We start from the raw sequence: 14753 nt of genomic DNA, 5'->3' as shown, positions 1-14753 counted from the left end.
GCTTGCTGCTGCTCTTCAAGGCCAAGCAAAGGGCTCTCTCAACTTCAATCTTATATGTTACAGTAAACCACCAATATTTTTTTCCAGAATACAGATCTATTTCTTAATACGTAGCTCTGGTGAATTCCCAGTGTTTTCAGGTCAATTAAGTCTAAAATGCTCCATTATGCATGTAAGTTCTTTTTTTTTAGAAGGCAGTTTTCTAACACAGCAAAAGAAACATGATCTGCAGAAAAGCAAGACCTTTTATGATTGTTTAGTATTTATGCCCATTTTTTTTCCTGCTTTTCTGACAAGAAGCCACACCAAAAAGTTTCTTTTATATTTTTATTGTATGCCAAAGTTCATTAAAGATAGGGGTTTGCTTGTATACAAGTTACTCAAAAATTGTGTCTAGGCAGAGATTTGCTAGCAGTCTGACTCATTTCAAAGCACAGGTTTGTTCAATCAGGCCACAAAAATAATATTGTGTACAAGCAGTAACTAAAGAGCTGCAGATTCAAGGATTTTCCAAATATCACAGATCTTGAGATCTCATCAGGAAATAAAGATCAAATCAAAGCAGTCACAATATAAAATAGCAACTCCATGTAGATTTTTCAAGATTTAACTTTATTCAGAAAGTGACACTTAGTTCAGTTTGCCTCATTCTTTGAAGCTTCATCGAAGTTTTCAACAAGATCTAGAAAAAGAAGAATGTTGAAATTAAATTTTGAAACACTTCCACTTTCCCAACTCTTTGGGTTTGGGTTTTTTTCCTCCAACTTTCTACTTCATATCAAGCGCTTACAATATAAAAAATTTTCAGCTTATAAAACACAGACCAAATAACTTTTAAGAGCTTCATGGTTCATTCTTCTTGCTCAACCAAGTAAGTTTTAGATGGTTCATTATAAAGCACAATTCAAAGAGCATTTAACTTCAATATAAACACAACAGCACAAAGCGACACCAACAAGGTAGTTTCTTCCCACCCTTCTTATTGAATATTAAATAATTATTTTAGCTATAGCTACTACTTCCACACAGGATAAAAGTCCTAGCTCATACCAATAAGTGTCTCATGGAATCTGGAAATGACGACATGATCTGCCCACAGAAATTGTCTGACAGTAAGTGACTAGTCAATACTCTTATCATCCTTGGCCCAATCTTACACTACACGTTATCTCCCAACAAAATTCACTTTTTTCCTCTACTGCATGCTTGTTCTTACCTGGAACTTCATCATCGTCATCTTCACCAGTAGCAAGTGGTGCTTTTCCATCCACAGCTGCAAGAGCAAGTAGTTCAAAAGCATCAGTCATGCTCACCATAGACATCTTGATTAATGCATAGATTCATAGATTGGTCCAGGCTGGAAGGGACCTCCAAAGGTCATCTAGTCCGACCTCCCTGCAGTCAGCAGGGACACCCCCAACTAGACGAGGTTGCCCAGGGCCTCGTCAAGCTTCACCTTGACTATCTCAAGGGAAGGGGCCTCAACCACATCCCTGGGCAACCTGTTCCAGTGTTCCACTACCCTCATAGTAAAGAACTTTTTCCTAATATCCAATCTAAATCTCCCCTTCCCCAACTTAAAACCATTGCATAATTGTTTTGCTTGGTGTTTTTTCAAAACTTTATCAAAGATTCTGAGCTAAACTACAATGCTTTATCCAGTTCCCCTGCTGAGTAAAAATCTTCAGCTAACCTAAGTTCACATTCCCTTTGTTACTTTGTTTTGATAATGCTCAAACAGCCCAGTGGGGAAATGAAAAGACATGTACTAAACCAACTGACGAGTCATCATCTCGTATCTAGGTATACTAAGTGCCTTGCATGGTAATCATTTTCAGCTACAAGTACAGAGACTGGTTTTACCAATTTCTCTTAAAAGCAGGTGGTTTATTGACCACTCCATGTTTCTCAAGGTTTACATATTTGCCATCATCAAGTTTTAAGGACAGGAAAGGATCTTACGATCCTAGGCCTTCAAGGAAAACTGAGGTGTAATTGTGAAGCTGCAGGCAGACACACGACTGCTCTTACAGTTTCCTGGCAAAGTCAGAGGAATATGGCACTGGATGCAAAATTTTACGCTTAGGTAGTTGAGGGAACCATGTGTTCTGGTCCACATCTCTGCTGACTCAGTGATTTCTTACGCATTCCCACTGTATTTGCCAGAGCTAGTGGGACTTAACCCTGTCTGTTGCAGCAGACCAATGAGCACCTGCTGAACTGCAGCAGTAGAATGCTAAGAATAGGTATCTCAAGTCCCCAAGTGTCTGCCACTACTTTTACTGCTATTCTTAGCTGTACTACTGAGGGTAAGCTCGTTATCACCTCAGTTTTACCCTAATTAATCCCTCTCAGTTTTCAAGAAAAGCATGAGGAAATACATGGGTTCGTACTAGACCTGTACCCCAATCTCTAGAGAACCAACACAGATGAATTCATAAACTTTGGTCTGAAAGGGCTTGTGACAAGGTCACCCCTAGCCCTCCTTTTGTTTTTTTAGCAGCAGAAAGCTGTTACAGCTTAAGCGCATCTTAGTGTCAAATACAACATTTTAAAAGCAAACCATGTTATTTCCTCCTAAATTGTCTGCATTCTCTCTCATCTCCAAGACCAGACTAAGATTACTTCAGCACCTGCAAATGCAATCATCACAGACACTTCACTCTTCGATGTCAGGCTTCCAAATCTAGCAGACAATGCTGAATGGAAGTTTTTGTGCAACTACTCTGGGATCCACCCACAGTGGTAAGGAATAGCCATTTAGCAGTCATACAAAGCAAGCACTTTAAACAGGCTTTCCTAACATTAAAACTGCATGATTTAGGTTAGCCAGAATATACCCATCTTGTTAAGAGAGGAGAGATCGTAAGGGATTATTTTAAATCCTTCAAGTTGTTTTTTTTTTTTTTTTTTCCTTCCAAGCCCTCCTACTACCACAAGGAAACCACACAGGCGACAGCAGGAAGGAAGAACCTGAGCTCCACAGGGAAAGCAGTTTACCCCACCTCCTGAAGACTACTTCTAGCAGGACTTTTTTCAGTCAGAAGTTGACAGGAGGGAAGTACCATCAACTTTAGGAATAGAAATGGAGGTTGTCTTGTTGGCAGCAAAGTACAGAAGGCAAAAAAGTAACAATCTAGTTCAGAACTACCAGTAACTGAACACAGTGATAGGCTTCTCCCGTTTTCTCTGTGTTAAGGATGTTCTATAACTTGGAAGAAACGGGCCTAAGATAGTTCAGAAAAGTACAAAGACCATACATGCAGGACACAAGGAATGTTCCCATTGTAAACAAGCCTGTCTCACTCCTAATTCTCGCCCTATAGCAGCAGCACCTTTCCCAAACACTACATACCTTAAGTCCCTCCTTTATTTTTGCCACACAGTTTTAGGGAGAACAAGTGCTCATATTCTTTTTCTAATGTAAGGATGCAATAGGAAGTTCGTGTACCTAGCTTAGTGCTCATGCCAATCCTGTTCTCTACACTGCTCTAGACACAAAGAAATTGTAACATACGTCCTTACAAATACTGTGTAATTTCCTCCTAGTTATCAAAAAACCCATGCAATAAATACCTTCACACCACCCGTGAGACAGCAAAGCAACTGCAAGATGTCTGTCTTCAAGCCCCTTCCCCATTACTTGTGTTTCCATCCAAAGTGTCAAAACAGACATACTCAAAGTTTATCTTTTTTTAAAACCTAACTCTAGCAGAGTTAACTCATCTACCTAGCTTTAATAAGCAAGGTATGTCTTAATATGGCAGCCACATCAAGAAGTAAACTACCACAGAATCAAGCCTGGCTACAGCTTTCCAGCCCTCAACCAGCTGCAAGATACACTAACAGGTGCCTCTGCCTTATTCAGTTATACTTGTCATTGGATTTGAGCTATAAATAAGATCTAAGAGTTCCATTTCTTTATAAGCATTTTATAATACGCTTGCAGACAGCAAGAGTGCACTGAATTTCACTGCTGCTACACAAGTAATGCTCCTGTCAGCTGCCAGCATGAAAGATATTCAAGTCTCAACTTACGTTGCTTGGGTAGGGCTTCTGCCAATCTCCTCAGGCTGGTCAGACTGTCAGCCCCAAGCTGGTTTAAGATGCTAGGAAGCATTTCTGTCAGCTGCTTTGTCTCAGCATGGCCGGTGATAGTGAAAGTGTTAGCAGCCAGAGATGCCTGAACTTTAGGGTTATTGAAGTGAATGACTGTTCCTTGGTTGGTAAACATGTTCACCTGCAAGAAAAAAATCCAGTATTAGAAGCAGTTTAGCAAGATTTTTCAATTTAATGGGAAACAAGTTCTTAAAGCTCAATAAAAACCTACTGATGATTTACAGACAAGCTAAGGATGTCACTTACCAGGAAAATTATTTTTATGCATTTTCTATTTCTATATAGAAAAAATTCCTTTGAAGCAGTTACCTCTTCAATTCCAGAAATATTGTTGACTCCCAGTTTCTTCAAAGAAAACTGAAGTTTCTTGTCATCTGCTGTAGCTGTTCTGTGGACAACCTTCTTCTTTCTGCGGGCAGTACCCTTTGCAAAGGAAAAAAAAAGTTTAAAAATAAAACTTTAGTTCTTCAAACTCTAATCTTCAGGACTGTGTAACTACTCTGCAGCCATCTACAAATCAACTTAACATACAAAGTTCTACTTCTGTGTTAGTGCACACAACCCCGCCCCTCCAACTCCACTGCAGCAGTCTTTCCCTTGTGTAAAGGCAAGTTTTCCATGTCTGTGAGAAGCATGAGGTTTTAGGAAGCAAGGCACCAGAGAATGTTTATTCCACAACCCTAAGTGCCGCAGAATCCCTATAAGAAAAGAAAAACTGCAAGTTTACCCTTGCCTGTTATCATAGACATAAAACTGAAGAACGAGCACAGTTCTAGGTAATTTCTGAAGCTTATGAATTTTTCCTTAGATTGCCTTTCTTAAACTGTAGCCAAATTTTGAAAATAGTCAGAGGCCATAAAGTTATCAACATATCATTAAGAAATGAATACGAGAAAACTCAAAATGTTTAATTTTTATTCCACACAGATATCTCCCATCTGGGGGGCTTACATATTTGAAGAACACTTATTCTCTCAAAATCTTTTACAAATATGTTAAAAAAAAAAAAAATACTTCTACATAGTATTCCAAACCACCTCTGTTTAGAAAGCAAGTCAAGCAAAGGTTAAGGTCCCCTACAGACCCAGAGCACTAGATTTCTCCAGGGAAATAACTGTCCCATATTAGAAGATACATAAACCTACGAAAAAGCAGGAAGTGTCATTCTATATTTCTTGCACAATCATAATGCTTCCATGAAATCTGACATAAAACGTCTAGGTATAGGTAAAACTAAGCTCCTTTTTGACACACTGTAAATACTAATTTAAGTCCTCCTACTTCAGTTGCCCATCTGCCACATGCTAGCAATCAGGGAATGTGTTGCTGCCTGGCCGCATAAATAGCTGTAATACCTTTTGAGTAGAAAACCGGTGGGACTCTAATACCTCTAACATAACCCAGTTACAATGAGGAATGATAATGACAAATTCACATGAAACTAACACTTGGAAGACTACCGCTGAAAAATTCAGTCATTTGTCCAGAAAGCTTGAAATTCACTCCCTGCTACTGTCAGGTTAATGCACACAGTGATTTGAAAACTACTAAAATAACAGAAAAGGCTTTATTTCAGTACCTTGACTACCCAGGAACTGAGCCACATAAGGTATACGTTAAGTTTTCTGGACAAAAGACCTCTCAATTTTGAAAAAAGATGTCTCAAGCTAAAGTCTATGTAGGAACATGTACCTCCTTTCTACCCGTGTTAAACATCAGATATCAAACCTCAGACAATCTGAGTTTAATTTAAATGAATGGCTGCTACTTTTTTTCTCCACGGATTTAAGCTTCAAAAGATTACATTTTTACAAAGCAAATTCCATAGTGATCATGCTGAGATGTGCTGTTCACACCCCTCTAGCTCTATAATAAAGAGGAGTGGGTACAGGAGGCCACCAATGGAGTACTACAGACTCATCTGCCACTCCTCTAAAAAGGTTTGGAAGAAGAGCCAGGAGATTTAGCTGTAGCTATATTCTAGATAAAAATCTCTAATTTCACATAACAAAGTACTAGAATAGCCCTACAGCTAAACATCATTTTTAGCTAATTTGTAAGACCTGAAGCCTTGCAACATCATTAAAATCTTCTATTACTAAAATCTCAATTTATATGATGACAACACTATGAAGAATCCCAGTAATAATTTCCAGTTACGAAACAAATAAAAAAAGTCAAGTTCAGGCACTCAAACTATTTCACTGGCCAATTCTAAAACTGAGTAACAGTACTACCAGCATATTTTAAGCTTTGCTTAATGTCTCTAGAAGACTATATTGACCAGAGCTGTAAGAGTGACCTGTAATTTGAATGCATGCTCTTATAAGACAAACATTAAAAGCCTCTATGGTCAATAAACACATGCTGTTAACATGCACACTAACACCAATGTAATACAGCAGTTCTCTACTTAGCCAGTAACCCATACAAAGAAAACACAAAATCACCAAGCCACTAAATTACTACATTAATCCTGACCTTAGGCTGCCTAAATCTCCAACTAAAGGCAAAAAAAATTCAACGCAGGAATGAAAGCTCCTGGAAACTCTGTTAGCAAGAGTTCTGTTGAACAGTTTGTATTCTAAATTATTTTCCGTAGACTTCCTCAGGTATAAAAAAATTACTAACAAATTCTTGCCTTAAAACTGACACTGTAATTAAAATGTTTACTACTGTGTGACTATACTAAACAGACTTTTTTATTTTCAGATTATAAGTCATCACACAGCCACATATATTCAGATGTCATAACCAAATAAAAAGGTTGCCCGAGCATGTTACTCTACTATTACAAGAATATAACAAGAACAGGATTTCCAACCTTGTCCTAAAAGGGAAAAAAATAGCCATGGGCATCTTTAAGACTTCTCACAAGGGTTTGGAACATAACTCTCTATAAACTGCTATGAAAACTATACCCGAGCTCACTTGCTCTAAGGTCTACTCACTTCAAATCCTACATGTTTTCTAAAAGAGCCCATACAAGAATACAGGCTGCAGGTGGGCTAAAATATATCGTAACAAACCAGAAGAGAGAAGAGATACCCAAAGAGAAAAGGCTGGTGGTTCAGCTACCAAATATTGCTTCTATGGAACTGGACTAGATAATCCCTGGAGCAGCACAGCTTCCCCCAAAAACAGTGAAGCCAAGCTGAGAGTACTTAGGGCTGCTCCCCACCCCAGTTCGGAGGGCCCCTCATGCTAGGTCTGGCGTGCTTGTAGGGACACGCAGTCCCGAGGGCAGGGTAGGGAGGTGGCTCCTACCTTGCCACCGATGCGCACTTGGGCCTGCAGCTTGGCAAGCTTTTCTTGGTTCATGATTGTTTCTTTCATCTGTGGAAGCAACAAGAGAGCGCGTGGCACAATGGGTCAGGCAGCACAGGGCGACAAGCCCAGCAGCAAGGGCAAGTGGGAGTAAAGGGCTCCGTACCCACTCACCCCACGCACCTGCACCCCCTCTCGCGCACCCACGCACCTGCACCCCCCTTCCCCCTCCTCACCACGCACCTGCACCCCCCCTTCCCCTCCTCACCACGCACCTGCACCCCCCCCACCACGCACCTCCACTCCTCAGCGGGAGGGCGGCCCAAACCCGCCACCAGGATCTGCCCGCACTGCTGAGGTGAGGATCCCCTCAGGCCCAACCCATAATCGCCTTGCCTTGCCTTGCCTTGCCTTGCCTTGCCCCAACCACAACCGCCGCCGTCGCCCTCAGCCGCGCAACAGCTGCCCCCCGCTGCCTCTTTTGTACCTTCCCAGAGCGAAAGCGGCGGCCCAGGAGCCGGGGGTACAAGACGAAGGCGGCGGGCGGGACCGCGCACAGCACGCGGACGGGAACGAGATGGCGGCCGGAAGGAAGGCACAGTGCACCGCACCGCGCATGCGCCGCCGCCCGGACTGGTAGGGGGCGGGGCCTTCCGGGCGATGGGCAGGGCGGCGGCGGCGGCGGGGGGCGGGGGAAGGGGCCACTCCGCCCCGCGTAATTGGCGCGGCCGGGGGGGGGGACGCAGGGTGCGTTATTCTGCGCGCAGCGGGGTGCGGGAGCAGCTCTACAGGGGAAGGCGGCGGCTGGCGTGCCCGTCAGCGCCGCACGTGCTCTCCGAGTGACGCAACAAAGGAGCAGCCGTGTGGCTGCGTGGTCCTGCCACCATCACCGCCACCGAGCCCGCCGGTACAAATCCTGCTGACCTGGCCATTTTATCTGAATTTTAATGGCTTTTAAACCGGTTCTTCTCTGGCAGAGCCTCAATAAGCTGTTCCCTTTGTTCTCGTTCCTGTAAGGCTGTGTTAATAATTAATTTATCCTTCTTTATTGATTAATATTAAGGCCCCCGTGTTTGCAGTTCCCAGAGCCAAGGCTTTTTTTTTTTTTTTCCCTGTGTGTGTAAATTTTATTTGCTCGTGTGATATCCCTTTGCTACACCGGAGCCGGGTGTTAGTTTGTACTGAAGAAGATTTTGATCGCGGTTAAAATCGAGACTTGTGCAATTAGTGAGAAGGAATTCCAAACCCGAAGTTACTCCATCTGGTGGTGACGGAAGGTCTCAGGGAGGTGATGATCCAAAAGGTGCTGCTGGAGAGGAACCTGCGTCTCGCAGCAGACTAACATGGCAGCGAAAACTCGGAGATAATCAGACAGCTCTCAAGGATGGTGGGGGGACCTGCAGAAATTTGACCTAGCATATCTGTGGAATTGCAACAGTGAATCAGTTTGCTCACAAAAGAATGGGAGAAAAAAAAAATATAGAAAAAGCCCATATTGTTGTATCTGAACTGGCAAATGCAGTGTCTAATTCAGAAGGAAAGGAACAAAATGGATTTGGGGGAAGGGGAAATCTGGGGAGGGATTTGGGGAGAACAGAGTTCGTTCTGAAGTAAAAAGAAAGCTTATAAACGCATTGCAAAATGAAATTGGCAGTGTACCTGCCACGAAAGGGAATAGAGCCAAGATGGAAAAAAAAAAAAAAACACAAAACCCAAAAAAACGCCAAACCACAAAACCTGAATCACCGCAGGCTTTTCAAAATAAAAGCAATAAATACTTCAGCTTTAGATTCAACACATTCTACCTTCAATATATAAGAAAGATTTCAGAATTACTAGGCCAACTAATGATTACAAACATGCAAAATGTTTTAATAGGCTGAAATACTGAAGTGAAAATGAGTCACAGAAAGATTATTCCAAGATGGGAGCTGTAGAAAGTGCTGTCCCAGCTGTCGGCGTAGGATTAACTGGGCTGGAGGTATGATCTCATATTCCCTCATGTGAGATTTCGAAGACAAATTATGCTGAAAACCACATCACTGAGTTGTATCAGGAATCAACTGAAGCAGTTCAAGAACTGCAGTTCAAGGGACTCTGTAGGATTTGGTTACATTTCCTGGATCAAACAGCAGACCTTCAAAAAACAAACTTTGCATCAGAGAAAAAGTATTTTAGAATGCTAAAATAGTATTGGCTTGTTTTTTCCAGTCCTTTTTGTGTAATTGCATAATGGGAAACATAAACCTAAACCTGGATTTAGTTGTAGCTGAAGAACTTCTGTTGAGAAATGAAACAGATCCAAAGCCTGTAGCACTGAAACAGAGCCTGAGCTCGGTAAGTGGCTCTTCAGTTCTGAAAGGGGTGAAAATTAGGATCTCAAAACCATCAAAGAATATACATTGTTAAAGCAAAGTTTATCAACTGCGCAGAAGCAGCATACCAGTGGAAAAAAAGACCATTAAGCTGGTTACTCGGGAAAATTGTGTCCTAAATTTTGTGGAAGTTTAAAGGCAGAAGAATGACAACATTTGCTGTCAAAGTGCCAGTGGAAAAGCTCGCCTGAAAGACATGGCCAGTGCTGCATAAGTAATAACAGGCTACGTTAAGAAGAGGTGTTAAGTTAGTATCGCATTCAGGAAACGATTCACAGGCCATAAACATAAGTGATCAGGCTACAGTGAAGTAATATTTATTCTGATTGCCAGTGACCACAAAGAACACATATTCAATGTCTTTTCAGGCAGTGGAGAAAATCTCTCTGATATTCAAAATATCATTAGGAAATGTTTGTTCAAAAGAATGCTGTACTCAGCACTCAAGAAAGCAGAAGTACAGCGGCACACCAGCAGGGCACCACAGGGAATCATAATGTTATCATTCCTAATGTAGATGCTCCAGAACATAAGGGGAAAGGTGCTAAGTTACTTGGAAAAATATGCATCTATGTTAGTAATTTAGCGGAGGAAAGAAGCAGCATAATGGGGTACAGGAGCAAAAGTATTGTGAGATATACGAATGGAAAAGAAACCATCTCTGGAAGTCTAGACATAAGACTCACTGAAGAATTCTTAATATATTTATTCTAAATATGTAAATATTGAATGGAGCCCAGGAAGGTTGAACTTAAGTGCAGTGTAGTGAAACTTAAGTGAACTGTTTTCATCTCACATATTACAGTGTTGTACCATGTGCCAGTGAATTGTACGGAGTAATCCATAACAGACTTCAAGAAGAGAGAGCACTCCTCAGAAAACAGTGTCCTTTTCTCACCCTGCCTGTAACTCAAACTCAGCAGCCCAAAATACCTGGGCTTCAAGCCGCATCACAGGCCTTTCATGAGCTGTGGGATGCCTCTCCTTGCTTATAACACCTCGCAGGGGCCGACCAGAGAGTAGTCAGAGAAGTGCGAGAGTAGTGAGAGAAGTCAGAGTAGTTTCAAATATGAGAAGAAACTTCTTTACGGTGAGGGTGACAGAGCACTGGAACAGGCTGCCCAGGGAGGTTGTGGAGTCCCCTTCTCTGGAGATTTTCAAGACCCGCCTGGATGCAGTCCTGAGTAACATGCTCTGACATGCTCTGGGCAATCCTGCTTCGGCAGGGAAGTTGGACTAGATGATCTTTATGGTCCCTTCCAACTCTAAAAAATTCAGTGAAATTCAGTGAAATTCAGTGCTACATGAAGAATCCCCTGCCTTCACTGAACATCATTCAAACAGGCTTCGCCAAATACTTGGAAGTTCATGTTAATAGGACTGGTAAAGGCTCGCCTAAAAAGGCTTTCATGTTAGTCTTAGTTAACAATTAAGACCTTGCTAGAAAATAGGTAAAAGTCAGAAGTCACCATATTCCTCACTGGCTGTGAGTGAAAAAGATGGTACCTTCAACTTACACACAGATGTCAGAGACTCAAGCAAAGAGATTATTCCTGTAGGCATCCTGTACATGGAATTCCAGAGAACTGGATCATTTAAACCATGATCACAGAAATGTTTTGACCCCTTCTAAAACAATTAGCTACAAGTCAGAAACGTTGTTAAGACATGACCCAAAATCAGCAGTCCTACCCAAGGGTGGCACATTTATCCCAGGATGAATCACGATTAAATGTGCCCCGCTTTAGATGTGTAGCTGTCAGTGTGTCATCACCTTTGGCTAATGTCTGGCAGCTGTGAAGGTGTGATTCATTCTGGATTTTGCCTTTGGCTTTCTAGGCCTCCTGGTCCAGCTCGGTGCTCAGCGGGAGCTAAGTGGTGAGTGCAGACGGCCAGAGATGGGGAGGCTGGACAGGGCGAGGGCCTTCCTCCTTCTGCAGCAGCTAGCTGTTATTTCTGCTTAAGCCTGGCAGGAACGCTCCATCCACTTAGTTTTAGATGGAAAAATCAATCTTCTCTATCTTGATCACAGTATAGCTTATCCCCAAGGATTTCTGAGTGAACACAGAGCATACCTGCCAATATTCACTGCATTTATGAGTGGGTTCATACTCCTTTGGGGCTTACTTGCATCGCTATAGAATTAAGTGGAAAGTATCTCAAATATCTGAGACATTAATTATGGGATCTCCCTCCTAATTTTTGAGAGCTTGTCTACAACAAAGAATTCAGGGCATATGCAGAGAATGTTAGAAAGGTTTTCAGTGGAGTCATGAAATCAAGTGCAACCTAAACAACCTTGGTTTGTTCGTGTGACGAGTACCCTGCTGTATCAGCTCTGACAGCCAGTGCTCCATTTTGAAAATCAGATATCCCTCCACTAGCATAGGGAACAGACACTGACTTAAAAGAGTAGAAATAATACCTTGAAAGGAAAACTGGAAAAATAAATTCTGGCATCTCATGCTGTTCTGGAGGATTATTATAATAATAGCCTGAGCTAAACGCAAAAAGGTGGAGAGGATGGCAAGGATTGTCGGGGTATAGAATTACTTCTGTGCTAATCCAGTGATTCTGAAGCATGAAAAAGAGCTGATCAATGAAAAAATTGTGATAAAATCTACAGAGTTGTGAATGGCAGGGAGAGGGTGTTTAACAGCAGTTGTTGCTTGCCTCTCCTAGTACAAAAATGAGACTACATCGGATTAAATGAACAGGTGACTAGCTTAAAGCAGACAAAAAGAGATGTTTCACACCATGCATGTTTAGAGTTGGGGAACATTTCACCACAGAACATATTCAGTGGTGTAAATGTACATGATTTCAAAAAGTGACTGGGCAAATTCACAGAATAAATTCCATCATGGTCTATTAAATTCAGATGTTATCTCTGGCTTAAAAAAAAAATTAAACCTAGATTTCTGGCAGCTCAGAATCAATTTTACACACTTGTGCTGTTCCTGTATTCTTCCCTAAACATCCGGTATTGGCTGATGTTGAAGTCAGCTTATGCTGCTAGATGGGTCTTGGTCTAACCTGCTATAAACTCTCCTTGTGTTCTGTTGGACAAGAAATGCAGAGGGGTCCTAAGAACATTTAATCACATTTTACAGAAATCAAAGGCCCAAAATGGCCTTGAAGGAAGAGACTTTCACCTGTCACAGCTGATGTATTTGCCCTGCAAAAATTATAGAACAAAGGGGGGAAAGAAAAAAAGAAAAAAGAAACAGCCATGAACTTGGTCAAGAAGAAAAAAAAAAAAAGTTTGACAAGGGAGAGGGAGGAAGTAGGATCATCTCCAAGGGGTTACAAACTCTTTTTTAGTAGTAGGCATGGTGGGAAGCCCCAGATTTTCCTACAGCTTTTCAGGTGACTGCTGCCACCCCTCACCAATGCATTGTTTTTTGTCCTGGTCACACAGACCCTGTTTGTAAGCCCAGCCTCTGCAGAAGGCTTAAGGGAAGTGTTACCTTCCCCAAAACTGCATGGCACAGAAAAAGGGGGATAAAACCACAAAAAAGTGGAGCTAAAATGGTGGTCACTGTGATACTGGGCAATGGAGAGCACAGCTATCACTGCAATGGTCCCTGTCACGGACACCACCATCCTATTGCAAGGTCATTGCTGGAGGATTTATTCTTTCCAGGAGACAAGCAGCTCAGAATCCAGTCCAATATAGGTCCCAAGGAAAGACAGGAAGTGTAAATTATTCAAGAAATGGTTTTATTTCAACAACAGAAAGTCTGACTCTGCAGGTAATACTTGGATCTGGGTGTGGAGATGTACGAGACCGTGTCAAAAGAAGTGCAGCCTTTGATGCTGGAGTATTGCAAGGTGCAGCAGGCTCAGGGAGGGCTCTCCAGCTCCAGCATGTGTGGCTGGTGGCCAGGCTCTGCCTTGCTTCCCACAAGCTGCACCTCACCAAACACTCAACAAATCACCCAGGGGTGCACACCACCACCAAGCACCTGACTCATGTGCTGATGCAGAAGGCTCTGGCATCCTTCTGCATGGTCAGGGTCAGCTCTGGAAAACCCAGAGCACGTCAGCCTGTGTGCCAGCGTAGCTGCTTGAAAATGCCCTAATCGGTGCCCAGGGTGCTCTTTTATTCTGAGTATAGGGTTACAGGAGGTCTGTAGGCTCATCTAGCCCTGTCCCAACATGCTTGGGCACAGGCTCCCCAGCTGTAGAAGGGTGTGTGGCCTGGGGTGCTATGAGAGTCCCAAGGGACACTGGCTCCCAGAGCAAGGGAGACATCAAGGAGAAGTGGTGGTGGGTCCACCCAGTTTGGCTCCTGCCCAGACACACCATCTGAGACAGGACGCCCCTGGCCCAGCTACCTCCAGCAGCGGAGAGCTGCCAAAATACCCAGCCCTTTCTCAGGTTTGGATCTGAGGGACGAGTCCTTGGGGGGGGAAGCTGTCCTTGCTGCCCTGCAGGAACTGCGGACAACAAGGGCCCAGCCTTGCTGCTGGGGAGGACCATGGGCTTGGGTGAAGAGCAGGAGCCACGAGGACTGTTTGTATGGATTACTGGAGTGCTTTGATATACCGGGCATGCATCACACTGATAAAATGTGGAGTTTTCTGTATATGCATGCAGGAATTGTGTGTATAATATATAATTAAAATTTATAATGAATATTAATGACCCTAAGCAATAAAAAAATAAACCCTGCTTGCTTACCTGTATTGCACGTGTTGCTTCTGTGCTACTGTGGCTTTAGGTGCATGTTATCGTTGTACATCATTCACAACCAGCAAGAAATCACAGAAGACAGCCCCCGAGGTCCTGGGCCCGGCGTGGCCGTTTCGCGGGTGGGTATGTAGCCCAACAGGGGGGGAGCCCCGCTGCCCCGAGGAGGGGACAGGGCGCTGGGGCAGAGGTGGGAAGGTGGCCGGGGGAATTCCAGCCTTTCCGTGGAGCGGTTTTTTGCCAGATTCCCCCGAGAACGCTGCTGTTCCTTAGGGTCTGCGGTCCTGCTCAGTCCGC

The 14753-nt window shown here is 43.0% G+C and overlaps 1 protein-coding gene across 2 annotated transcripts; it reads right to left on the bottom strand.

Moving 5' to 3' along the window:
• Positions 1 to 332: 332 nt before the first annotated feature.
• BTF3 (basic transcription factor 3) lies at positions 333 to 7989 on the bottom strand. 2 transcript variants are annotated; one of them, XM_074166021.1, is made up of 6 exons: positions 7874 to 7989; positions 7387 to 7455; positions 4429 to 4542; positions 4039 to 4240; positions 1217 to 1273; positions 333 to 682 (listed from the first exon to the last, which is right to left on the bottom strand). In XM_074166021.1, the coding sequence occupies exons 2-6, from the start codon at positions 7453 to 7455 to the stop codon at positions 636 to 638; spliced, it is 489 nt and encodes a 162-aa protein (XP_074022122.1). In that variant the 5' UTR covers positions 7874 to 7989; the 3' UTR covers positions 333 to 635. The 2 variants fall into 2 exon arrangements, with proteins under 2 accessions (XP_074022122.1, XP_074022123.1); XM_074166022.1 differs by lacking the exons at positions 1217 to 1273; positions 7874 to 7989 and having other exon boundaries at positions 636 to 682.
• Between the last annotated feature and the right edge of the window lie 6764 nt (positions 7990 to 14753).

Source organism: Numenius arquata, chromosome Z (genome assembly GCF_964106895.1).
Source record: "Numenius arquata chromosome Z, bNumArq3.hap1.1, whole genome shotgun sequence".
Lineage (NCBI taxonomy): Eukaryota > Metazoa > Chordata > Aves > Charadriiformes > Scolopacidae > Numenius > Numenius arquata.
This window is presented reverse-complemented; position numbering and strand designations above follow the sequence as displayed.

Excerpts from the sequence above, each read along its gene's own strand:
- BTF3 (XM_074166021.1), bottom strand. The coding sequence starts at position 7,455 with ATGAAAGAAACAATCATGAACCAAGAAAAGCTTGCCAAGCTGCAGGCC. Across the intron at positions 4,241-4,428 it reads ATATTTCTGGAATTGAAGAG|GTGAACATGTTTACCAACCA; the intron begins GTAACTGCTTCA and ends TTTTTCTTGCAG. Across the intron at positions 1,274-4,038 it reads AGAAGCCCTACCCAAGCAAC|CTGTGGATGGAAAAGCACCA; the intron begins GTAAGTTGAGAC and ends TTGCTCTTGCAG.